Genomic DNA, 26,274 nt, shown 5'->3' with positions numbered 1-26,274 from the left:
AAACAGCCAAAGTGGCAGAATTCACTTTCATTTACTTCGCAACTAGTTTCGGGTCGGGTATGTTCTGTAACTGATCGTTTACACTTTGTTACAAGTACGTGTTTGTCTCTGTGGCACGGTTCTTATAGTTTGGGAAATACCATTTTGACTAGTTGGATGGTCTGAAAATAGGTACCGACCGGAAACTAGACATCACGTACATAAAAGTGAAATTTGTAACTTCGGCTGTTTTTTAGCTATTGGTTTTATCCATCGTCGGCCTGCGGTGTGAACTTGGCTATCATCGTAACAGTGAGGTAGAGGTGTGAGTAACGCGACGCCCCCCTGTTGCAGGTGTTCCAGCGCGTGCGCAGCGCGTGCGCGGAGCGGCTGGAGAAGCTGGTGTTCCTGCACGGCGACGTCCAGGAGGAGGACCTCGGCCTCAGCCAGGAGGACCTGGCCGTGGTCCGGAGAGAGGTCAGCGCCGTCTTCCACTGCGCCGCCACGCTCAGGCTGGAGGCCAAGCTCAAGGACTCCATACGGATGAACCTGCTCGGCACCTGGAACGTCCTGCAGCTCTGCAAGACACTGAAAAAACTAGAGGTGACCTTTACTTGTGTACCCTGCTGTGCCACACCTATTAACGTGCTATCTTATACACTGAGCAATTGAATTAGAACACCTAAGTACTAGCGTGTAACAGTTTCTGTGTCGTTGAAGACGGCGTCGCCGTGACGTGAGTTCCGTCGATACAACGGTTAATGTCCTTTATGCAGCTCGATATCACGGTAAGCATGTTGGTTTAAATTTAAGCGATCTCGTAGCTAAAAAACACCTCCAATCATAATGAAGCTTTACGACAACTTTTCTTGGGACTAAAACCATTCATTTTGCAAATTATGTTATTAAAAATGTCTTTGACAATGATGACCACATAATTTGTCAAAAATTGTGATTTCCTGCCGATAGTGTGTGTGTTTATTTTCAAACAACTTATACCTTGTAGTTATAATTAAACTTTCACTGTTTAACACGCTATAACACGGAAACTACGAGGACCAAACTTGATAATATTAATACCAAGCACACGGGGAAGAGGACTAAGGCAGAATCAGTTCAATTGAAACACTTCTAATGTGCTGCTTGGTACATCATACCATTACTTACCGGTACAATTCCTGCTACGAAAGGGGCTCAATATGGCGTCCATCAGTGACCAGAAGAGTTTCAAAGCGCAGGACTGCATTCTGCACAGCAGACCGAAGCATGTCCGTAGGCATGTTTGCTACCTCTCTTGATGCGATGTGCTTCAGATCAGCACATGTGTGAATGTTACTCTGGTAACCCTGTCCTTCAGGCAGCCCTATAACCAGAAATATCAGCGAGTTAGATCAGGTGGTCGTGCCGACCGAGCATTTGTAAGCGATCGGCTGAAACTTCGATTGTTTCCAGGTGTGTTTCGGAGAAGCAGGTGAACTTCACGAGCGATGTGCGGTGGAGCCCCATCTTGCATGAAAACTGTTGAGTTCACTGCATCTCCCTCCTAAAGGGCGGGTGTGCCATGCTGGCGAAGCATGTCGCAGTAACGCTGGCCAGCAACACTGCACGTCTATGGTCCTTGAGCGCCAACCTCTTCAAAGAATAGTGGTCCACTGATGAACGCAGCCGTGTAGCGGCATCATACGGCGACAGGTTCATCATGCAAAGTAACTTCATGCACAGTGACTGGAGGTGAAGATCCCCACACTCCGCAATTCCTTACGTCCACCTCACCCGCCAGAGAAAAATGAACTTCGTCTGTCCGTAGAATGGTCCAGGGCCAACCCTCGTCAACTTCAATCCTTGCGAGAAAGTGGAGACAAAAGTCAACACAGCGTTGAGCGCCCAGTGGTGCAAGCTGCTGTACGATACGGATCTTGTACGGATACCATCTGAGAATGGTTCGAAACACCTACCGTACAGTGGACGAAGGGATGTTCGACTGTCGTGACACAGCACGCGCACTGCCTGACGATGGGGAATTGTGCGCAGCGTTGTCTGCCATAGCAACAGCGATTTCATAAGCCACCTGTGGTGCAACCGGTCGTCGGCCGCTTCCCGAGCGGCGCCCAGTTCTCCAGTTGATTCGCACTTCCTCATCATTGTCCGCACAGCAGGTGGAGAAAAAGGACCCTTCTGTAACCCTCTCAGCAGGCGATATTCTCGAAGCGCAGCTGCAGCATTACTGTTGTTTCCATAATAGAGATTCACCAATAACGCCCTGCTCCTTTTGTCCAAGCTCATGTTGGCACGTGAACAAGTGCGCTGCGACTGGTAGAGTGTGTGGGAAAATGAACCAGGATGACTGATCACGGCACCTGGTGGACATAGTTGGAACTGGACAGTGGCGCTGTGACATTTGGAAATCATACTCTGGACATCAATGCTACCAAGTTCGATACTCGTACGGTGGTTAGTTTCCGTGTTACAACGTGTTAAATAGGGAAAGTTTAATTATATCCACCCGGTATTTCAGTTTATACGTAGGCTGGAACAGGGAGAGAAGATGCTAGTTGTGGTACGAGGTACCCTCCGCCACGCACCGTATGGTGGATTGCGGAGTATGTATGTAAATGTGGCGACACTGCTGTGGAGACACTATGCAATGGAATCTACTATTGTCGCTGATAGCACACGTTGTTGACATACCTACCTTACCTCCGAGCAAACGGTCTCGCCCGTCCCACGTCACCGGCGTGCGCACCTTCGAGGGAAAAACAGTCACCTGTGAGCGAGCGGTCTAACGTAACGGTGTCACTGTGTTTTCGAAACGGGAACAACGGAGTTGGATCAAGATTGAATGTGCCAGAGGTCGTACAGCGCGAGAGTGCCATCCAGGTCTTCAAGAGGCGTGCGGTGAATCGGCATTGCCGTACAGAACAGTAGCACGTTGGGTAAACGCCTTCAACGAAGGTCGGCAAACTGTGGCAGACATGCATCGAGCCGGTAGTCCTAGCGTCTCTGAAGAAGAACTGCATGCTGTTGCTGCGTTAGTGGACTGTGATCGACGCCATACCTTTCGTGAGCTCGCCCATGAAACCGGATTAGCGCTTACGACTGTGCTTCACATTCTGAAGGAACGCCTGGGCGTGCGAAAAATTGGATCACGATGGGTTCCGCATGAGTTGAGGGAAATGCAGAAATGGATGCGTTACGACGCTGCTCAGACGCACTTTGAGTGCGATGAGAGCGAAGGAGAGGCTTTCTTACGCCGTATCGTAACAGTGGTTGAGATATGGGCCACATCGTACGAGCCAGAACTGAATCACCAATCGAACTAATGGCGTCATTATGGGTCGCCGCGAAAGTGCGTCAGAGCCCCAGTATGGTGAAAGTTACGCTGATTCTCCTGTACGACTGTAATGGTGTTATCCTAACGCATTACGTTCCTCCACGGCAGGCCGTCAATGCACAGTATTACTGTTCGTTTTTGGAGCATCACCTGCGATCAGCTTTGCGAAAGAAGCGGCGACACTTTCAGCGCAACTCACCCATCATTTTGAACGACAATGCGCGGGCGCATACAGCGCAGTCCTTGTGACTTTGATTTGATTCCGAAGATGATGGAACCACTTTGAGGCATTCGCTTCAGAACAGTTCTAGAGATTCGACAGGCAGCAGACCGCTCCATTCGCACCATCAACAGAACAGGCTCTGCTAACGGTATACTACGCCTTTCACATCGCTGGCAACGGTTTTTACACAACGCTGGTGACTACTTTGAAGGACAGTAACAGGTGAAAACATGTAACTCTTTTGTATCGTTTGTGAATAAATAGTTGCCACTTTAAGTTCTGTAAGTAGGCTGTTTAGGTTTTTTTATTGGTAAAGCCACGTAGCGGTCTGTATGAAAATCACTGGCTGTGCTGTGTGCGGTCTGTGGCTGGTTTGCATTGTTGTTTGCTATTGTAGTGTTGGGCAGCTGGATGTGAACCGCGCGTAGAGTTGCGCAGTTGGAGGTGAGCCGCCAGCAGTGGTAGATGTGGGGAGAGAGATGGCGGAGTTTTGAGAGCGGATGATCTGGACGTGTGTCCATCAGAGACAGTAAATTTGTAAGACTGGATGTCATGAACTGATATCCGCCAGCAGTGGTAGATGTGGGGAGAGAGATGGCGGAGTTTTGAGAGCGGATGATCTGGACGTGTGTCCATCAGAGACAGTAAATTTGTAAGACTGGATGTCATGAACTGATATATATATATATATATATATATATATATATATATATATATATATATATATATATTTTAAATTTTAAATGTTCAAGTTCGTAAAGGCGCCAATATTGACTCAGACCATTACTTAACCCGTGTGAAACTAAAGCTAAAACCCCAAAATTTCAACAAAAGGACACCATTAATCCCCAAATTTGACAACAGTAAAATCCAACCATCATTATTAGCAGACGAATTTGACAAAACAAGTGCACAAAATTGGGAACAACCCAAACACAAGATTATCAAAACAGCTCAAGATCAAATTCCTTTACGAAAACACAAGAAACATGCTTGGTGGAATGAAAACTGTGATCATGCAATCAAAGCCAGACAAGAGACATTTAAAGCATGGAATAGCAACAAGACAGAAGACACATATGATACATTCCTGACAACTAGAAAAGACACTTCAAAACTAATTAGACAAACAAAAAGACAATATGAGAATAGTCAACTCTTAGAAATTGAAGAAGATTTTCAGAAATACAATACCAGAAATTTTTATAAAACTTTTAAAACCAAAATAAAGGGGTACCAACCCCAGAATCTTTGCTTCAAGAAGGAAAATGGACAGTTGGCTCTTAACAACCAAGAAAATTGCAAAGAACTTTCTAAATATTTTAAGAATCTTCTAAATTGCCCCGAGCCCACAGAAAGATTTCCACCAAAAATTCCCCAACAATGCAATCCAGTTTCACTTGCACCAAATGAAGAGGAAATCATTAAAGAAATTCATAGGTTGAAAAACAACAAAGCATCTGGTGAAGATGGAATTGTTGCAGAACTTTTAAAGGCAGCTGGTCCAAAAACCGTTAAAGAAATTACTTCAATCATGCAAAACATTTGGCAAACTGAAAAAATTCCTGATGAATGGAAAACCGCCTTGATTCACCCACTTCATAAGAAGGGAGACAAAACTGATGTTAATAATTACAGAGGAATTTCTCTTCTTCCAGTCACATACAAAATCCTCTCTCAATGTCTTCTGAACCGAGCACAACAACAACTTGAATGGAAAATTGGCGAATATCAAGCAGGTTTCAGGCCAAATAGATCTTGCCCAGAACAGATTTTAGTCCTCAAACTAATTCTCAGACATCAAAAAATTTACAATAAAAAACTAGTTTGTACCTTTGTAGATTTTAGAAAGGCTTATGACTCAGTGGATCGTGAATCTCTTTTCCAAATTGTGAAAGAACAAGGCCTGGATCCTAAAACCACGGCAATTATCAGAGACACGCTAACTGGTACAAAATCAAAAGTAAAGTTCAGAGGAGAAATTTCAGAATCCTTTGAAATAAAAACAGGCGTGAGGCAAGGTGATGGACTCTCTCCGTTGCTATTTAACTGCGTTCTAGAAAAAGTAATACAAGAGTGGCGCGAACGAAAATTGGAGTTCAAAATTGACCAACCAGTGAAATTAGGACGAACAAATATTCGAATAGACTGTTTGGCCTTTGCAGACGACTTGGTTATTCTAACGCAGGACATCCAAATTGCTCAGAAACAAATAGAAATTCTTAAAGAAACAGCAGAAAGAGTAGGTCTCCAAATCTCATTTGAAAAAACACAGTATATGACTAGCAACAAACTGGCACCCAAACTTTTGGAAACTAAGTATGGAAAAATCAAAAGAGTTTCGCAATTCAAATATTTAGGCGAAACAATCTCAGAGACTGGTCTAGAAAAAATTGGAAATGAAATTCGTTGTCAAAAGATGGAGACAGCTTTTAGACTTACAAAAGACATCTACAACAAAAAATGTCTCTCGAGGTACTCTAAATTGAGACATTACAACACGGTCATAAAACCAGAGTGCCTTTATGGGGCTGAAACGCTAATTTTAAACAGAAAAAAGGACATTCAAGAAATCCAAAAAAGAGAAAGAAAAGTAATCAGAAAAATTCTAGGTCCAAAATATATTGAAGAAGGAACATACAGGCTAAGAGCAAATAGTGAAATTCAACAATACACCAGCATATATTCGGATATGAAAAAACGCAGATTAAAATTTTATGGGCATATTAAAAGAATGGATGCTACCAGACTAACTAAAGAAGTAGTGGAATTCTACGAAAATCGAAGTAAAGCTAAATTTGAGACAATAAAATGGATTGCTGCTATAAAAGAGGACATGAAAGAGGCAGATATAAAACAAGATGAAATTCAAGACAGAAAAATATTTGGGCAAAAAATTCATGACTGGGTAGTTGGTCAAGCTGAAAAACCAAAGAAAACTGGAACCACATGGTCTGATGAAAGGAAAAGAGCTCATTCCGAGAGAATGAAAACAATTTGGACAGAGAGAAAGTCTAAAAGAAAATAACTGAATGCCCCGTGATTGTACTTCGCGTGGTCCAGTAGGGCCCAAACGTGAATAATAATAATAATAATATATATATATATATATATATATATATATATATATATATATATATATGATGACTTTTGAACACTGTTAAGGCAAATACATTGTTCTTTATCAAAATCTTTCATTTGCTAACTATGCCTATCAGTAGTTAGTGACTTCAGTGGTCTGAATCTCTTATTTAGCTCGCAGTAGTGGCGCTCGCTGTATTGCAGTAGTTCGAGTAACGAAAATTTTTGTGTGGTAAGTGATTCATGAAAGGTATAGGTTATTGTTAGTCACGGCCATTCTTTTGTAGGGATTGTTAAAAGTCAGATTGCGTTGCGCTAAAAATATTGTGTGTCAGTTTAGTGTTGATCAGAATAAGTGAAGAGAGAAATGTCTGAGTATGTTCAGTTTTGCTCAGCTGTTCGAAAAGAAAATAATGTAAGAGGTTTATCAGCACAGTCATTCATAAATTTTTCTAAGAGGACGTTTCATAGATCCAACCGTCGTATATCGAGCTAGCGACCCAGCCAGGCTTCACACAAGAATCTATGGTCGGCATAACTGTCTGGCGGCGATAATTTTGTTAATGTGCCACTGCTTAGATAAAAATTCAAACATCAACGTTATCTCTTAAATGCATAGTGTTGCAGATCTGCAAAATGGATTTTAAATTGCTTTATGCACTTGTGCTGGGAGTTTAGTGAACCAATCCGAGTTTCACAGGTGCAACGAAGCTCACAGAGTATCTCTGCCTACAGTACTTAGCACTTGGGGCTACACCGCGGACTTCTGGCAACCTCTGTGGGTGAATGCGAATTCTGCATAGTTTCAGACTGTGTTTGCCTCATCAAGAGCCAGTTTAGGAAGAAGGAAAAAAAATCACACAGACTAAAGTAGGTGTATTTATAAGAGTATATCACAAGAAAAGCTGTGCAAATCATTCAACTTTGGATTTTACAACATGTGCAACATTGCGTGAATACTGGAAGACTGCACTGATCAGATTATTTTGCCTTGTCACGATTTCTGTTTCTAAATATTCTCATACAGTGGTCTGTTTTTTGTGTTTGATGTTATTTTTTTGGGGTGGTAATTATTATTATTTGAATCTTAGTTTTAGGTTATGGACCGATTATGCAATCAGTTTTTTTTTTTTTTTTTTTTTTTTTTTTTTTTTTTTTTTTTTTTTTTTTTTTTTTTTAAGAGGGTGTAAGATTTACCTTACGGGAGTAGATATGAACTCAGTGGCTTTGGCGGTTGCAGTTGTTGTGTCCTGCCTACCTGTCGAATATGGGGTACCTAGGAAACCTGCTCCTCAGTTCGCTAGACAACAGTTCAAGTAAATCGTATTAATGAAGTTTATTACAAAAGGAAATGATTGTAATTTGTGAGGCACAGACGTGTCGCGAGCAAAGGGTGACAGACAAACATAACCAATCTCATCAGTATAGACAAGGCCTAATACAAGTGAAATAATACAGTTCCTAAGTCGCTGCTGATCGCTCGTAGAACGGCTAGTGTTCGACTGGGCCGCGGCTCAGCGTGCAGAGGCCGCTGCTGCCTCGTCGTCGTCCCAGGGAGTGGCCGGTTAGCGTGCTATTGGCTGACGTCTCCTTCTCCACAGCGCCCTCTGCTCTGACCGCCGCGCCGGCACTGTACTTCACGTCGGAACAGCAGTGATCACAATCCCGCAGTAAGTCCAGCGAATTACGTCGTTACGCCATTTCTCAGCAGAAGATAGAAACTGTAGAGTTTTCACATTTTACTGCAAGTACCTCATAAAGGGTTGAGGATGAACATGTTTCTCTAATCGATCATCATAACAGCAAAACTGTTGATAGTGCACACAAGCAATCACAGAAGAATGTCGAACATGAAAGTGTCGAAGCATTTGAAAAACGCAACCAGCGAACGTGGAAAAGAAAGAACTTCTCCCTCACTGAGAACCAGAAGAAATTTAAAGGAAACGTAGATTACTCTAAGGGAAATGCAATTATTTCGGGCTGCTTTGCTATTTGCTTGATATTTCAGTCAGACATTCTTGGATCCTTTGTAAGGAATTACTATTGAAGAAGAAACCTTCTGAGCAACCATTGAATTAGAAATAGTTCAGGATGGAGGCGGTGCAACGCCTTCGTAACAGAGGAAGATACGGACAATGTGGGGTAGAACAAGCAATATAATTTAGCAGCAACTAGGGACAAGAAAGAAAAGGTGACCCAGAGTTACTGTCTCACATAGAGATATACGCAGCTACGACTACTGCCCTTACTGGAACGCCGAAGGAAATCGCCGCACGTATTCTAGATGTCGCGAGTATACATTCATTTCTTGCACAACATGTGATGTTTCGTTTCAACAAAGGCAAGAACAACTACACCAATTTGCACAAGTTGGCGGGAAACTTCTCTCAGTGCTTTTACTGTCACTACAACATTGATCAAAATTCAGACAAGATGTTACTATAGCAAATTTTGTACAGGAGTGTAACGATGTACAGTTTGGACACGAAGACGCTAACAGCCTTGGAGCTGTGATGCCGCAAGACAATGCTGAAGATTAGTTGGGTACATCGGATTATAAGCGAAGAGATACTGAACCGAATTGGCAGAAAATAAATTTATTGCTGAACATGAGGATAAGGCGGGACCAACTGATTAGACACATTCTAAGGCTTCAAGGAACAGGTAATCTGGTAATCAAATGGAGCTAGGGTGTAAGCGCCCCACTATATGTTTCTGTATGGAATGTAGCCCAAATCTACCTCCCACACTATAAAAGTCTAAGTATTACCAAAACGATGTACTCACTAACTCTTATCCAATTTAAAATCGGATGCTAACTTTTGCCTTCAACTGACGTAAAACAGTTATCTGACCCTAATCAACATTTCCACTCACCTTGCGTGTTGACAACACTGTTGCAGACTTCTCGAAAGCACAACAGCAAGCAGGCAGCGGCTAAGTTAGACCTTTGTTTGTAAATAAAATTTCCAAGCTACATTCAAACTGTGATACGTGATAATGCGTAATGATAAACATTGGAATGGAGAGAGTAACTATTCCTATGAAATGCTGTTCCAAGACAACGATTTTAGAATGAAGTATGCATTCAAAAAGACAGAGTGAAACTTCGCGTGGTCTTCACACATAACATTGGTCTAAACAATACAATGTTCAACAAAATGAACGATGTTTTAAAAAGTGCACAGTGTTAACAGAGAATTTCTGTAAAAATCAAACAGCTTAATCAGTTGGTATCTTAATGCATGATTCAGGGAAGTGGGGTAGCCTTACTTTGAGCTCTGAGCAAGTGAACAAAGTTAAGTAGCCACTAATAATCGTTTCCATTACGCAGTGCTGCAGCCTTAACTCGTACTGCTCTTAAAAAAATTTCTTCTCGCTTTCTAATCTATACGTCATTCATCCATGCTGTCCTTTACAATCACTCTTTCCTTATTTAACAGATACAATCAAAAGGTAACAGAGCACTGCTGAATACGTCCATCACCTACCACACCTCAACTAAGAATGTATTAGACTACGCAGAGAGAAAGACTGTGTCAAGATTGGTTAACAGTAACGTAACTTGGTCTCTCTCTGAAGCGCACATCGATAACATACAAAAACCAAAATGACATGACCATCTTACAAGGGGTAGAAATTGTAAGGCACATCGACACTTGAACGTAGTAAAGTGGTTGAAATACCTTCCTGAAGATGCTTGCACAGGATAGATCAGCGTGGATAGCTGCATGAGCTAGTCTTCGGACTAAAGATCACAAGAACAAGGAATCTGATATGAATCGTCAAGTCTTATCGTCAAAGGAAATTCTACTGGTGTTGTTTGGCAACTTAAGTGGCCGGACGCTGCTTTACAGAGGGCCCTGGACGTTTGCATAACTGAGTGTCGTAATTCGTTAAGGCCGGCGAGGAAGCTGCCCGGAGACGAGGGCCGGGCAGTGGTTGCGAAACCCTGGTACACAGCACAGCACAGCACGTGGTCCGCGCGCCGCGCCGAAAGTGGGTCTGCTGTTTGCTCACCGGACAGCCTCCCGCAGTGTGCGTGCGAGCCTGCGGGAAAGAATGAAAGCCGCGACCGGTTTCCCAACGCACCGGCTCTCTCAGCCTGCTTTTCTGCACTTATCTCGGAAGCCACGCGTGCGTAGGTGGGTTGATCCGTTCACAGCTCTCGCCTACGTCCACTACTTTGACCCCTGTGCGTACTGATATTTCCATCGTAGTGGGTTTTGGTGTACTGAAATAGACGTTGGTGTGTAGAATGTATGAATCTGGCGACATGCATCGGACTTTCGGAAAAATATCATTCAAACTTGAAAGTTTTCCTTTGGGGCACTGGTTTTTTTTCCGTAAAGGAGTTCCTCAAAGAAGAGTGCAGCGTAGGGTTTGGACAGAGTGGCTTGCGAGTTGGAGGAAGTGTAGGCATCGACGCAATTTTACATAGGATTATTTAAACATAAAATATTCTTCCTGGCAATATAGAAATGAGTACTGAACAAAACTTAATTTACAGCCCTGTACAGTTCCTGGAGGCAGCGCTCAACGACATAATAATAACATAAAATACCTTTTACACAACGCGAAGGAAATTCAAATAGGGTTCTACCCGGCAGGTAGACCCGGGCCAACAATAAAAGAAATGATAGTTACAACGTAGGACCCTGGCCACTGACAGATTAAGATAATAAATTTAGCTTCTGCAATTAACCGCAGAGCAATAAACTGGAAGATAAATCTGTTAACTAAGGCTACTTACATTAGCATTCAGCTAAATCGAGATATTCAACCAGTCCCACCACCTAATTACTAAAGCAAAGCTGCTACCAACCGTCTACATGAGTACCAATGCAATCACAATGCATTTTTCTATACAATATGACACACGAAATAGTTAACTCTGACAGGGTAAATGTCTAGTAGAGTGGTATAAACAAAATCAGTCACGGTCACTGAGTAATAATAACACGATTACCTTCTGTACATTGGTACATATCAAATCAGACACGCACACGGCGTATAAATAACAAATCAATGTTGCTCTTGGTTTTGGAGAAAACATCGGCACGCCCAGCAAGAACCATAATGGGCCACACTGTACCCACGGATTTTTCGTAACATTACTGATGATCCGACATACTCTCCGCACAGCCTATGCACTTCACTGCATGACATCTCTCGATAATCGAGCGAGGTGGGGGAGTGGTTAGCACACTGGACTCGCATTAGGGAGGACGACGGACCAATCCCGCCTCCGGCCATCCTGATTTAGGTTTTCCGTGATTTCCCTAAATCGCTCCAGGCAGATGCCGGGATGGCTCCATTGAAAGGGCACGGCCGACTTCCTTCCCCGTCCTTCCCTAATCCAATGAGACCAATGACCTGGGAGTTTGGTGTCTTCCCCGACACAACCCAACCCAACCCATCTCCCGATAGTTCAAAATAATGCTGTCGGCCATTAAAGTTAGCGCCCCTCTTGTAGTCTGGATGCCCACTGGAATCGCCTTCCTCTCACATGGGAAGCGGTACCAGTCGTCCCACCGGATTGTTTGTGTCCAGACAGCGGCCACGCCCCGCGCTGACTGTTAGTGAGCTCCCGTAGACAGCTCCTTGGTATGCCACCTGGGAGATGACGGCCTCGCCCGCTGGTCAACCCAAGCCCCTCTCTGGCTCGAGCGGTGGCCAGCCCAAGACTCCAGCGCCTAGCCTCGCGCTGCCCCATCCAGAGTCAGAACGACGTCAGCAGTGCCACAACCGCCTCCGACCGCCACTCCCAGTGCGAGTGTTACCACGGGAGCGGCTCTAATGCGGCCGCCTCGGCGGTGGAGCAAACAGACTCACCACACGAGTTGACCACTGTCGTCTCTAACATGTTACTCGAATTTTATTCGCCTTCTCTTTCACATTTCTCGTATTTCAATCTTACTATTGTTTCTCTTATTTATAAACTTTCTAATTATAATTCTGCAAATCCTGAATAAGTTTGTTAGGTTTAGCACACATGATTCCACGAAAAGTGATAAAAATAAATAGATGATCAGGCTGTCAGTTTGGAATGAATGAACCAAGAGAAGGAAATGGCCCGTATCCTTCTCAAGGTATTTGCATCAAGATATTTGCGTCGTTTGCATGGGTGGACGAGGATCTGAACCGCGCTTCTCTTACAGTGTTTGAAAGGCGATGAAGCTGCTGCTTGCAGACCATAAGAACTGTTCTGCCACAAGTGTGTGTTCTGCAGGCGGCCGGTGAAGCTGTCCTGCAGGCACAGCGCCAATTCAACGACAGATTTTTAAAAGACTCGAGGCCAGTTCTGCAACAGCTACACAGCTTCTGCCTTACCCCGAGTACAAGGAGTGTAGCAAGCTGATCAGGCGGGGAGTAGCCATCTTTAATGTAAAAGCGCTTTGGTCTACAATTTTTTACGTATCAAATATGTGTACAGAATGGTAACGCCCATTAGCTAAAACAAAGGAAAACTATCCTTCAGTATTTTTCAATAAGTTTCCTTTACTTTACGTCCATGATCACAAACTTTTTGTTAACAGATTACCCGTTTCGGTCCATAATGACCATCATCAGATTTCAATTATTCAAAAACAGTCTTAATCGCATTTATTGTTGTTATACCGCCAACCGGTTTCAACCCGACGTAGGGGTCATCTTCTGGGCGTTTACACCGTTGGTCGACTGCTGGTGGTGTCACTCCTAGCTTCCTGCCGTTATGTAGACAGGAGTGACACCACCAGCATTCGACCAATGGTGTAAACGCCCAGAAGATGACCCCTGCGTCAGGTTGAAACCGGTTGGCGGTATAATAATAACAAATGCGATTAAGACTGTTTTTGAATTATTGATTAATCATTCTAATCGCTGCTTCATCTCCACAACCATGTTGTCCAAAAATCAACAGATCTGTTTTTCAATAAAGCTCTCTGTAGTCAAGGAGTGCGGTTGTTGTTGTTGTGGTCTTCAGTCCTGAGTCTGGTTTGACGCAGCTCTCCATGCTACTCTATCCTGTGCATGCTTCTTCATCTCCCAGTACCTACTGCAACCTACATCCTTCTGAATCTGCTTAGTGTATTCATCTCTTGGTCTCCCTCTACGATTTTTACCCTCCACGCTGCCCTCCAATACTAAATTGGTGATCCCTTGATGCCTCAGGACATGTCCTACCAACCGATCCCTTCTTCTAGTCAAGTTGTGCCACAAACTCCCCTTCTCCCCAATCCTATTCAATACCTCCTCATTAGTTATGTGATCTACCCATCTAATCTTCAGCATTCTTCTGTAGCATCACATTTCGAAAGCTTCTATTCTCTTCTTGTCCAAACTATTTATCGTCCATGTTTCACTTCCATACATGGCTACACTCCATACAAATACTTTCAGAAGTGGCTTCCTGACACTTAAATCTATACCCGATGTTAACAAATTTCTCTTCTTCAGAAACGCTTTCCTTGCCATTGCCAGTCTACATTTTATATCCTCTCTACTTCGACCATCATGAGTTATTTTGCTCCCCAAATAGCAAAACTCCTTTACTACTTTAAGTGTCTCATTTCCTAATCCTATTCCCTCAGCATCACCCGACTTAATTCGACTACATTCCATTATCGTCGTTTTGCTTTTGTTGATGTTCATGTTATATCCTCCTTTCAAGACACTGTACATTCCATTCAACTGCTCTTCCAAGTCCTTTGCTGTCTCTAACAGAATTACAATGTCATCGGATAACCTCAAAGTTTTTATTTCTTCTCCATGGGTTTTAATACCTACTCTGAATTTCTCTTTTGTTTCCTTTAATGCTTGCTCAATATACAGATTGAATAACATCGGGGAGAGGCTACAACCTTGTCTTACTCCCTTCCCAACCACTGCTTTCCTTTCATGTCCCTCGACTCTTATAACTGCCATCTGGTTTCTGTACAAATTGTAAATAGCCTTTCGCTGCCTGTATTTTACCCCTGCCACCTTTAGAATTTGAAAGAGAGTATTCCAGCCAACATTGTCAAAAGCTTTCTCTAAGTCTACGAATGCTAGAAACGTAGGTTTGCCTTTCCTTAATCTTTCTTCTAAGATAAGTCGTAAGGTCAGTATTGCCTCACGTGCTCCAGTATTTCTACGGAATCCAAACTGATCTTCCCCGAGGTCGGCTTCTACTAGTTTTTCCATTCGTCTGTAAAGAATTCGTGTTAGTATTTTGCAGCTGTGCCTTATTAAACTGATAGTTCGGTAATTTTCACATCTGTCAATACCTGCTTTCTGTGGGATTGGAATTATTATATTCTTCTTGAAGTCTGAGGGTATTTCGCCTGTTTCATACATCTTGCTCACCAGATAGTATAGTTTTGTCAGGACTGGCTCTCCCAGAGCCGTAAGTAGTTCCAATGGAATGTTGTCTACTCCGGGGGCCTTGTTTCGACTCAGGTCTTTCAGTGCTCTGTCAAACTCTTCACGCAGTATCGTATCTCCCATTTCATCTTCATCTACATCCTCTTCCATTTACATAATATTGTCCTCAAGTACATCGCCCTTGTATAGGCCCTCTATATGCTCCTTCCACCTTTCTGCTTTCCCTTTTTTGCTTAGAACTGGGTTTCCATCTGAGCTCTTGATGTTCATACAAGTGGTTCTCTTTTCTCCAAAGGTCTCTTTAATTTTCCTGTAGGCAGTATCTGTCTTGCCCCTAGTGAGATAAGCCTCTACATCCTTACATTTGTGCTCTAGCCATCCCTGCTTAGCCATTTTGCAGTTCCTGTCGATCTCATTTTTGAGACGTTTGTATTCCTTTTTGCCTGCTTCAATTACTGCATTTTTATATTTTCTCCTTTCATCAATTCAATTCAATATTTCTTCTGTTACCCAAGGATTTCCACTAGCCCTCGTCTTTTTACCTACTTGATCCTCTGCTGCCTTCACTACTTCACACCTCAAAGCTACCCCTTCTTCTTCTACTGTATTTCGTTCCCCCATTGCTGTCAGTTGTTCCCTTATGCTCTCCCTGAAACTCTGTACAACCTCTGGTTCTTTCAGTTTATCCAGGTCCCATCTCCTTAAATTCCCACCTTTTTGCAGTTTCTTCAGTTTTAATCTACAGGTCATAACCAATAGATTGTGGTCAAAGTCCACATCTGCCCCTGGAAATGTCTTACAATTTAAAACCTGGTTCCTAAATCTCTGTCTTACCATTATATAATCTATCTGATACCTTTTAGTATCTCCAGGGTTCTTCAAAACGTATACAACCTTCTTTCATGATTCTTGAACCAAGTGTTAGCAATGATTAAGTTGTGCTCTGTGCAAAATTCTACCAGGCGGCTTCCTCTTTCGTTTCTTAGCCCCAATCCATATTCACCTACTACGTTTTCTTCTCTCCCTTGTCCTACACTCGAATTCCAGTGCGGTATACGGTGATAAAAAATCTGTCACAATTACCCAGTAATGATGAAAGAACGGACACCACGCATCCATATAACCGTTTCGCCTAGATGGGCAACGGATCCTCCTCCTTCAGTGCGGACGCACAGATTCGTTCGACCTCCTGCAGGCATGTCGGAGTAGCGAGCCTGGAGGGAATGGACAGCCACTGCGGACAGCTGGCGACCGGTAGGCGTGTGAGGCGGCCGTGAGGCGCGCCGAGGGAGTCAGCGCAGGTGTGGTAAACGCCGTGTCCCAGGTGGTGCAGAAGATCCTGGGTTCGAGTCCCGCTCTGGCACACATTTTTCCCTTCCCTTTCCTTCCTCCACCTCCATATTTACGTATGACGTGGACAGTCAGACCTATAGCATCTGACAGATGTCAGTGGACGATAGTAAGAGGTGTTTGCACCCTTCACGTGCACGGCGTATGGAACTCTGCTGGAGCACATCCCGTGAGGTGTGTTACTATGGGGGGAATGGCAGCACATTCTTCCTGAGGTCCCGAGCCCAGAGAAGATACTGATGAACGACTCACACCGAAGGTGCTGCATAGCGCTCAGGCCGGGCCAGGACAAACCTGTTCATTTCAGGGACGTTATTGTCCCCAAACCATTGCCTCATCCTTCACGACAGGGTGCATTATCACGGTGATACAAATAATTATCGTCTCTGAACTGTCCACCTACTGCGTGCAGTGCACAGTGCAGTAAAATGTGCTCATACCCTTCCACATTTAGCGGCCTCTTGAGTGAAATAAGGAGACCACACCCTGAACACGAGCAACACCCCCATACCCTAACACCACCTCCATCGTACTTCACCATTGGTACCACACATTTTGGTAGGTAAGGTTGTGCAGGGACGCGGGACTCCCAAACCCTCCCTTCCGAATGCCAGCTCAATTCATCACTCCACACCAGCTGTTTGCAGTCCTTCGCCCTTCAGTGGCATCGCTCTGCGCACTACCTCGAACGCCGCTCAGCAGCGCCCACTGAAGTGTGTAACTTCTGCTCCACCACTGTACTGCATTCTCTCCCCACGCACAGCCACTGCGCCTACTGCGTGCCGGTAGCATCTCGGAACTCGGGACTGATTCCTTCCGCTGATTTCATGCAGTGTTCTAAAACCACCTTTCTCAGTGCTGGACAGTCCCTCTCTGTCAATAAATGTGGTTGTTCCTTTGCGTTTCCACTTCTCAGTCACATCTCCAGCAGTTGACTTGGGCAGATTTAGAAGGGCTGAAATGTTCCTGATGGATTTGTTATTCATAAGGGAAAACTCCCCATCGCAAGCCCCTCAGATTTAGTGGTAAGATCGCCCAATGGATAGGCCGTCAAAAACTAAACATAGATCGAACACGAAAACAGGAAGAAGGTGTACTGGACTGTGAAAAAAGAAGAAAAATACGCGTAGACACAGTGAAAAATCCTAGTTTAAGATTTGCTGCGTCGAGTGGATTCCAAGAACCACGGATTCATGGTTGTGTGATCACGGTGTGGGACAGTAAACCGGGCGAGCCGTCTACAAAACTACCTCGTGTAATTTGTTTTTATTTACTTTTTTCCATAACATTATGAACCGTCCGTCCCGTCACTGCAATATTTGTTCTCTTTTTGTAGTCTTGGCAGTTGTCGTACTATACATTGGTTATAGAATATGAGTCATGTGGTAAGAATAAGTTACCGTCGCAAGTAAACGTGATGAATAGTGAGAGCAGGCGAGATACCACATAGACGTCTCACAGAAATGAATGAGAATGAAAATGTGTACTATAAAAATCAACCTGGATTCCACAAAGACCTTGCGGAACTCAACTCTTTCTGTTTGTACGTGAGAACCACAGTACTGTAGACAATGGCAAGAAGGCACTAGGTGCAGATTCGTGCGGTCGCTGAGTAAGTAAGAGTATCGCCCCAGACCTTTGACTAGTTTCAGAAATGGCTTGCAGATTGAACTCAACACGTCAGTCCCCGTTGAACGAAATTGACGGATCTAAGGTGATATCTGGTGTGTCGCAGCCCTGATACTGTTTACAATTTGTATTAACTGATGGCGTCGCAGGATGCTTGAGGCTACTCACAGGCGACGCTTTTGTCTGTAGGGAGACTGCACCGCCAGGAGACTTTAGGGAAACGCAAGAAGACCTGCAGAAGATCGACAGTTGGTGTAGGGACTCAAAGTTGACATTGAACGTAAATACAGGGTGACAGTTATTGAACTACATGAAAAAAAATGCAAATTAGTTACAAATTACGGCACGCACACACTTTATTCGACATGTAAACATCACTACAAATATTCGGTTTTAGGTTATGACGTTCGATATGCCTGCCATCCTTGGCGATGATGTTGCGCAGACGAATAGCGAAATTCTGTACGACACGCTGAAGTGTCAGACCATCGATCTTGTCGTGACCACCTAAATCGTTGTTTTCAGCTTTTGAGGTTATTACTGTACACCTTGTCTTTAGTGTAGCCCCACAAAAAGGAGGCTCATGCGTTCAGATCCGGACAATATGGCAGCCAATCGAGGCCCATCAAGTGGCCTCTGGGTACCCAGAGTCAGAATGCTGCCCCCCAAAGTGCTCCTCCAGGACTTAAACACTCTCCTGCTTCGGTGGGGTCCAACTGTCTTGCATGAGCCACGTATTGTCGAAATCAGGGTCACTTTAGATAATGGCGATGAAATCATCTTCCAAAACCTTCACGTGCCGTTCGGCAGTCACTGTGCCATCAAGGAATATCGCACAGTTTATTCTGTGACTGGACACTGCACACCACACAGTCACCCGTTCACGGTGAAGAGACTTCTCGATTGCGAAATGCGGATTCTCAGTTCCCAAATGCGCCAATTTTGCTGATTGTCGAACCCACCCAAGTGAAAGTGGGCTTCGCTGCTAAACCAGACCATGCCTGCGCACACTAATTCCCATCGTGCCCCGCGGCCAACCGTGCAGTTTTAACGTCCTAACGCTAATCGTCAGAAATTATAGCGATTTTATCTCAAATACTTCAGTAATTGTCACCTTGTAAATGTCGCGTATGACGCTCAATAGGGGACGATATCCGCTACTGCTGGATAGAGTGACGTGTTTCAAAAATGGCTCTGAGCATTATGGTCATCAGTCCCCTAGAACTTAGAACTACTTAAACCTAACTAACATAAGGACATCACACAGCACCCAGCCATCACGACGCAGAGAAAATCCCTGACCACGCCGGGAATCGAACCCGGGAACCCGGGCGTGGGAAGCGAGAACGCTACTGCACGACCACGAGATGCGGGCGTGACGTGCTTGGTCATAGAGTCGTTTACTCGGCGCAAGAGCGTTGCGGAGGTGACCAACAAACTACAGTGGTTCAAAAATGGTTCAAATGGCTCTGAGCACTACGGGACTTAACTTCTAAGGTCACCAGTGCCCTAGAACTTAGAACAACTTAAATCTTACTAACCTAAGGACATCACACACATCCAGGCCCGAGGCAGGATTCGAACCTGCGACCGTAGCGGTCGCGCGGTTCCAGACTGTAGCGCCTAGAACCGTTCGGCCACACAGGCCGCCAAACTCCAGTGGCAGACGCTACAAAAGAGGCATTGTGCAACACGTAAAGGTTCACTACTGAAACTACGAGTGCGTAGGTTCAAAGAAGACAAGGAGGACATATTACTTATTGTGACATACGAGATTACCATACGAGAAAATCATAGAACTCGAAGCTCAGACAGTGGTTTACCGAGAGTCGTTCCACTCGCGCCGCGAATGGAACAGGGGAGGTGAAGGAGGTACAGTGGTAACAGAAGTATTGATCTAGAAAAACGTGAGACCACATGTCCTGAAGCGAAATGAGCGTATGTAGAAAAATAAACATATTTTGATCTGAAAACACAATATTTCGCTGGCCGGCCGCTGTGGCCGAGCGGGTCTAGGCGCGTCAATCTGGACCCGCGTGACCGCTACGGTCGCAGGTTCGAATCCTGCCTCGGGCATGGATGTGTGTGATGTCCTTAGGTTAGTTAGGTTTAAGTAGTTCTAAGTTCTAGGGGACTGATGACCTCAGATGTTAAGTCCCATAGTGCTCAGAGCCAGAGCCAAGATTTCGTTCTCGGTTAACAAATTTTTCCCTTAGCATCGTAAGTCCACTCTCGACGGTTATCAGTGAATGTCTGGATAGTCCCACCTTTTCCTTTTTGCTCGTTCCCAGCCGTCATATGCAGTACTTTGTCAAAGGCAGTTTCGTCGTTCTCCGCACGTGGACTTGGCGGAATGATATTCCTGGGGTGAGACTCAAGTTGTACGGCTCTCATATTGTGTCATATTTTCTTAACGTGACTTGCGTGTGTATTTTACCACGAGGGATCCGTGTAGTTCCGGCTTTTACCGGCCAACATGTTAATTACACATACGTCCTTGAATTACTTCCACCGAGGTGCATACAAACGGTTAAGCTACAACTGACGAAAGAAAATTGCAAGCTAATTGCAAACTTCCGAGCGTGTGTTAATTTATGCTCCTTAATGAGAAGACTATTTTGAAGCCGTCCTCGAGGCTAGTCTGCGCTGTGCAGGCCTCTACATCTTTGAATAATTACTGCAGCCTACATCCATTTGTACCTGTTAACCAGAGTCGAACCTTGCTCTTCCTTTACAATTCTTACCTTCAACACTTCTTACCATTACCACATGGAAGATTCCTTGATACCTCAGGATACGTCCCATCAGACGATCCCTTCCTATAGTGAAGTTTTGCCATATATTTCTCTTCTTCCTCAGGTAGATTCAGTACATGAGAATCAGTAGTTATCCGATACACACATAGCAATGGCAATGTTGCTGATGACAGCGCCATTAAAGCAGAGCAACTAAAACAAGGTTTTTCGAATTTACCTCTCCAAAGCAGATGAAGTAAATATTCCAAAATTCGAGTAGAGAACAGTTGCCAACGTGAGGAACTTAGACCTAGATACGCTCGGTTTAGCGAAGCAGCTGAAATCACTTAACAAAGCCAAGGCCTCTGGTCCATATTGTATACTAGTTAGGTTCGTTTGAGAGTATGCTGATACAATAACTCTGTACTTAGCAATCGTATACAACCTGTCATTTGTAGAAACATCCATATCCAAAGACTAGAAAGTTGCACAGGTCACACCAATATTCAAGAAAGAAAACAGACATGACTCACTAATGTATATTTGCAGTAAGATTTTGGAAAATGTACTGTATTGGAACGTTATGAATTACCTCGAAGCCGCGCGGGATTAGCCGAGCGGACTAAGGCGCTGCAGTCATGGACTGTGCGGCAGGTCCCGGCGGAGGTTGGAGTCCTCCCTCGGGAATGGGCGTGTGTGTTTGTCCTTAGGATAATTTAGGTTAAGTAGTGTGTAAGTTTAGGGACTGATGACCTTAGCAGTTGAGTCCCATAAGATTTCACACACATTTGAACAATTACCTCGAAGAAAACGAATTATTTACAAGCAGCCGACGCGGATTCAGAAAATAACGTTCTTGTGAAATACAATTGAACTTCATATTGTCACAAACGTGGGGAGAGCTATCTACAGGGGATATCAAAATTATTCTATATTTAAAAAAATATATTTTTATATTTCTAGAAAGCTTATGACACCGTTCCTCACAAGCGACCTCTCTAGTCAAACTTCGTGCATATGGGATATCATCTCAGTTGTGCGACTGGGTTCGTCATTTCCTGTCAGAAAGGCCGCAATTCGTAGTAATTGACGGAAAATCATCGAGTAAAAGAGATCTGACGTTCCCCAAGGAAGTATTATAGGCCCTCTACTGTTCCTGATCTATATAAACGACTTAAAAGAAAATCTGAGCAGCCTTCGTAGGTTGTTTGAAGACTCTGCTGTTACTTAGCGCCTTATAAAGTCTTCAGATGACCAAAACCAACTGCCAAATGATTCAGGAAAAATGTCTGTATTGTGGGAAAAGTGGCAATTGACTCTAAGTGATGAAAAATGTGAGGTCATCTACATGAGTACTGAAAGGAAACCATTACATTTCGGGTACACGACACACCTCACAAATCTAAAGGCTGTGGTGTCAGCTAAGTACTTAGGGATTATAATTAGGAAAAACTTAAATTGAAACGATCACACAGATAACGCTGTGGGGAAAGCGAACCACAGGCTGCGGTTTACTGGTACAACGCTTAGATAATGCAACAGGCCGTCTAAAGAGGCTGCCTATACTACGATTGTCCGTCCGCCGCTAGAATACTGCAGAGCGGTGTGGGGTCCACGTCAGGTAGGATCGACGAAAGACATCGGAAAGGTTCAAAGAGGGGCAGCTCGTTTTGTACTGTCGCAAAGTAGGGGAGAGAGTGCACGGATTTGACAGGCTAATTGGGGTGGCAATTGTTAAAACAAAGGCGTTGTTCTTTGTGGCTGGATCTTCTTATAGAATTTCAATCATCAACGTTTTCCTTCGAATGCGAAAATATTTTGTTGATGCCCCATCTACTTCGGGAGAAACTATCATCGTAGTAAAACAGAGACATCACAGCCCGCACGTGAACGGTTAAGTGTCGTTTATCCCCTGTGTTATTCTATAGTGCAACGGTAGAGGAATAGGAAGAAGGTGGTTCGATGAACCCCATACCAGGCACTTAACTGTGAATTGCAGAATAATCATTTTGATGCAGATGCAGTCCTAATCTTCAACATTCTTCTGTGGGGAAGACTTAAATGTTTTTATTTCTTCTCCTCGAACTATAATTCCTTTTCCAGTTTTGACCTTCGTCTTCTTTCCCTATTTGTTCAGCGTACAAATTCAACAGAATGGTGGATATGCTAAAACCGTTTCACCCCCTTCTCAATTACTCTTCCTTTTCATGCCCTTTGACCCGATGGCGCCTGCAGGCTGGGTCCTGTACAGGTTTTAGACGACACATCCCGCCCTGTATTTTATGCCTGGTACCTTCTGAATTTTAAAGAGTGTATTGTAGGAAATATTGTTGAAAGCTTTCTTTTAAGTCTCTTGCAACCCTTGCAACCGTAGGATTTCCTTCCTTCAGCCTGCGTTGTGAGATATGGTCGTTGGATGAGTGATACCTCACGTGTTCCTAGATTCCTCTGGGGCTCTAGGGCACAGAATAACCTTCATCGCGGTCGGCGGTTACCAGTCCTTACTTTATTCTATGAATAATTCGTGTCAGTGTTTTGCAATTATGGATTGTTATACCGATTATTCTGTATTTCGCTTGTCCCATACACGTTGCACGTCAGATAGCATAATTTTGTCGATGCATGTTCTCTTAATGATCTCTAACAAACTTATGGAAAATCATGTTAACAAAATCTTTCGCCGGTTCTTGGGAGAACAACATTATAATAAATGAAAAGCACCAGTTTGCTTTTGTTCTACAATATCACTTTTATTGTTAACCGGTTTTCGGCTTACAAGGCCTTAATCGCATTTATTGTTGTTATACCGCCAACCGGTTTGAACCCGACGTAGGGGTCATCTTCTGGGCGTTTACACCATTGGTCGACTGCTGGTGGTGTCACTCCTAGCTTCCTGCCGTTATGTAGACAGGAGTGACACCACCAGCATTCGACCAATGGTGTAAACGCCCAGAAGATGACCCCTGCCTCAGGTTGAAACCGGTTGGCGGTATAATAATAACAAATGCGATTAAGACTGTTTTTGAATTATTGATTAATCATACTAATCGCTGCTTCATCTCCACAACCATGTTGTCCAAAAATCAACAGATCTGTTTTTCAATAAAGCTCTCTGTAGTCAAGGGGTGCGGTTGTTGTTCTTGTGGTATTCAGTCCTGAGTCTGGTTTGATGCAGCTCTCCATGCTACTCTATCCTGTGCATGCTTCTTCATCTCCCAGTACCTACTGCAACCTACATCCTTCTGAATCTGCTTAGTGTATTCATCTCTTGGTCTCCCTCTACGATTTTTACCCTCCACGCTGCCCTCCAATACTAAATTGGTGATCCCTTGATGCCTCAGGACATGTCCTGCCAACCGATCCCTTCTTCTAGTCAAGTTGTGCCACAAACTTCTCTTCTCCCCAATCCTATTCAATACCTCCTCATTAGTTACGTGATCTACCCACCTAATCTTCAACATTCTTCTGTAGCACCGCATTTCGAAAGCTTCTATTCTCTTCTTGTCCAAATTATTTATTGTCCATGTTTCACTTCCATACATGGCTACACTCCATACAAATACTTTCAGAAACGACTTCCTGACACTTAAATCTATGGAATGATATAGTACAAATTTTGCAGAATGATGATTACGAAAAATATGAACAAAAGAATTAATAAAACACAAAAACATTGCAAGAGAGTATACTAATGAATAAATTGCATGGAGTATAGAAATGAATACATTACACAGAGTATAGGAATGGACACGTTGCGTAGAAATGTTGTTTACTAGTGCGAGAAATTCCTATGGAGAACAGAAGGGATGTGGAACAAGGAAACCTTTCAACTTAGATTTGAAGACTGAGGGTCCATAGCTCAATTATTTAATTTCTGCTGGAAGCCTGCTGGAAACGAAACCTCATGAACAGTCCGCATACGTTTGTAAAATGTTTAACGAAGTATTCGTATTACCCACGTGCAAATCATCTTTCCGGGTAGTGTTCATTAAATTAATGTTGCAGTTTCTTCTGTATCAGTCAGTACTGTCAACAAGAAACACCACGATGAAGTACAGATACAGGAGGGGCAGACTTAGAACAGCGAGACACTTGAACAACGGCCTTCAAGAAGTTCACGGACAGACACCGCACATCTGCCCAACCGCCCCTTCCTGGTCTAAAAGTATTCTTGGTGGATGCAAGGAGTTTTCCCAAGACGGCAAAGCTAGGCTGATCGCCATTAATGTTCTGAGCGAGCAAGTGCGGCCTTTCTGATTGGCGAACAGGACAAAGGAAGGTGCTTACCACATGTCGTTTATGGTTCAAATGGCTCTGTGCACTATGGGACTTAACATCTATGGTCATCAGTCCCCTAGAACTTAGAACTACTTAAACCTAACTAACCTAAGGACAGCACACAACACCCAGCCATCACGAGGCAGAGAAAATCCCTGACCCCGCCGGGAATCGAACCCGGGAACCCGGGCGTGGGAAGCGAGAACGCTACCGCACGACCACGAGATGCGGGCTGTCGTTTATCACCTACTTTCGATCAGCCAACAAAGATTCTGATCAGAGCTGGCCAATGCATTTACATAGTTGTCTTCACCATGTTGTTAATGTTTAGCATTTCACTTTTGGGGAGCAGATGAGTGTTGCACGAAATGAGTGGCTGAGGAAAAGGAATCTCAAAGTGCTAGCTAGTCCTGTTATCTGGGTATGAAGGAAGCACTTCTGTTAATCAATGATACTATTCAGCAGCAAGATTTGTGTTTCAAGAGAGGAACGTTGACTGGTCCAGAGAAACTCCGGTCGCCCACTTAGCTCCAGTATATAGGGGACTACAGAGATGGGTTAATCCGAAACGCAAATTTATCAGCTAGGAATTGGCACCGAATACGAAGAAGCGCTGTTTCAAGAGCAGAGCACTGATTGCTGGTGTATGTGTCGGTCCTCATTACGGTCTTAGGCCTAGTTTTGAGTTAGATTACTGTTCCTATCTTGCTTCAGACTTGGTTGATGTGTGAAACTGCTGAATACGAGTTTTGAACAATCGCAGGCACTGGAAACTGAGAAAATCGATGAAAGTGTTGTGCCTGGCTGTTGTTATTGAGCTTTTGCGGAGGTTACCGCAGGCGTTTCCTACTTCTGGCAGGGTGTGGGTTGTGGGCGTGTGTGTTGGTTGCGTAGAGGAGGGAAACAATCATCATCAGGCAGTTAATGCGTCACTGCATACGACTGTAAGTAGGAACGCAAAGGAAGGTACGAAGATACTTTCGGAAGAACGGCGTAATGCAGATATCAGATGACTTGAGCGTCACCGTAGAAAGATTCATTTCCAGGACCGAAAATGTTGAGGGTGATTGGGCGAAGTTAAAGAGTATAGCACAATACGCCTTAGACGACTAGGGCCGAGCAAAATTGTGAGGGGTGGAAGAAATCCGCTGTAATTCGACAGACGTGTTAAAAAGTTACTGCGGCTAGAGATTCACTGCAAATTTAAAAGTAGCCAAAGCCTACAGACAAATAAAGGCTGAACGAGGTCAAAATTAGTATAAGGAAATGTTCCACGACTTCGAAGTACAATTCTACCTACCGACTTGACAGGAAATCCAAAG

At 44.0% G+C, this 26,274-nt stretch overlaps 1 protein-coding gene across 1 annotated transcript in view; it reads left to right on the top strand.

The window, feature by feature from the left end:
* Positions 1-26,274, top strand: part of LOC124612576 (putative fatty acyl-CoA reductase CG5065) — a 429,978-nt gene that overhangs the window by 221,670 nt on the left and 182,034 nt on the right. The window contains exon 3 of the mRNA XM_047140860.1: positions 334-582. Within this exon, the coding sequence (XP_046996816.1) occupies positions 334-582 (249 nt within the window). The remainder of the gene's footprint in view (positions 1-333; positions 583-26,274) is intronic.

This window comes from Schistocerca americana, chromosome 4 (genome assembly GCF_021461395.2).
Source record: "Schistocerca americana isolate TAMUIC-IGC-003095 chromosome 4, iqSchAmer2.1, whole genome shotgun sequence".
Taxonomy (NCBI): Eukaryota; Metazoa; Arthropoda; class Insecta; order Orthoptera; family Acrididae; genus Schistocerca; species Schistocerca americana.
This window is presented reverse-complemented; position numbering and strand designations above follow the sequence as displayed.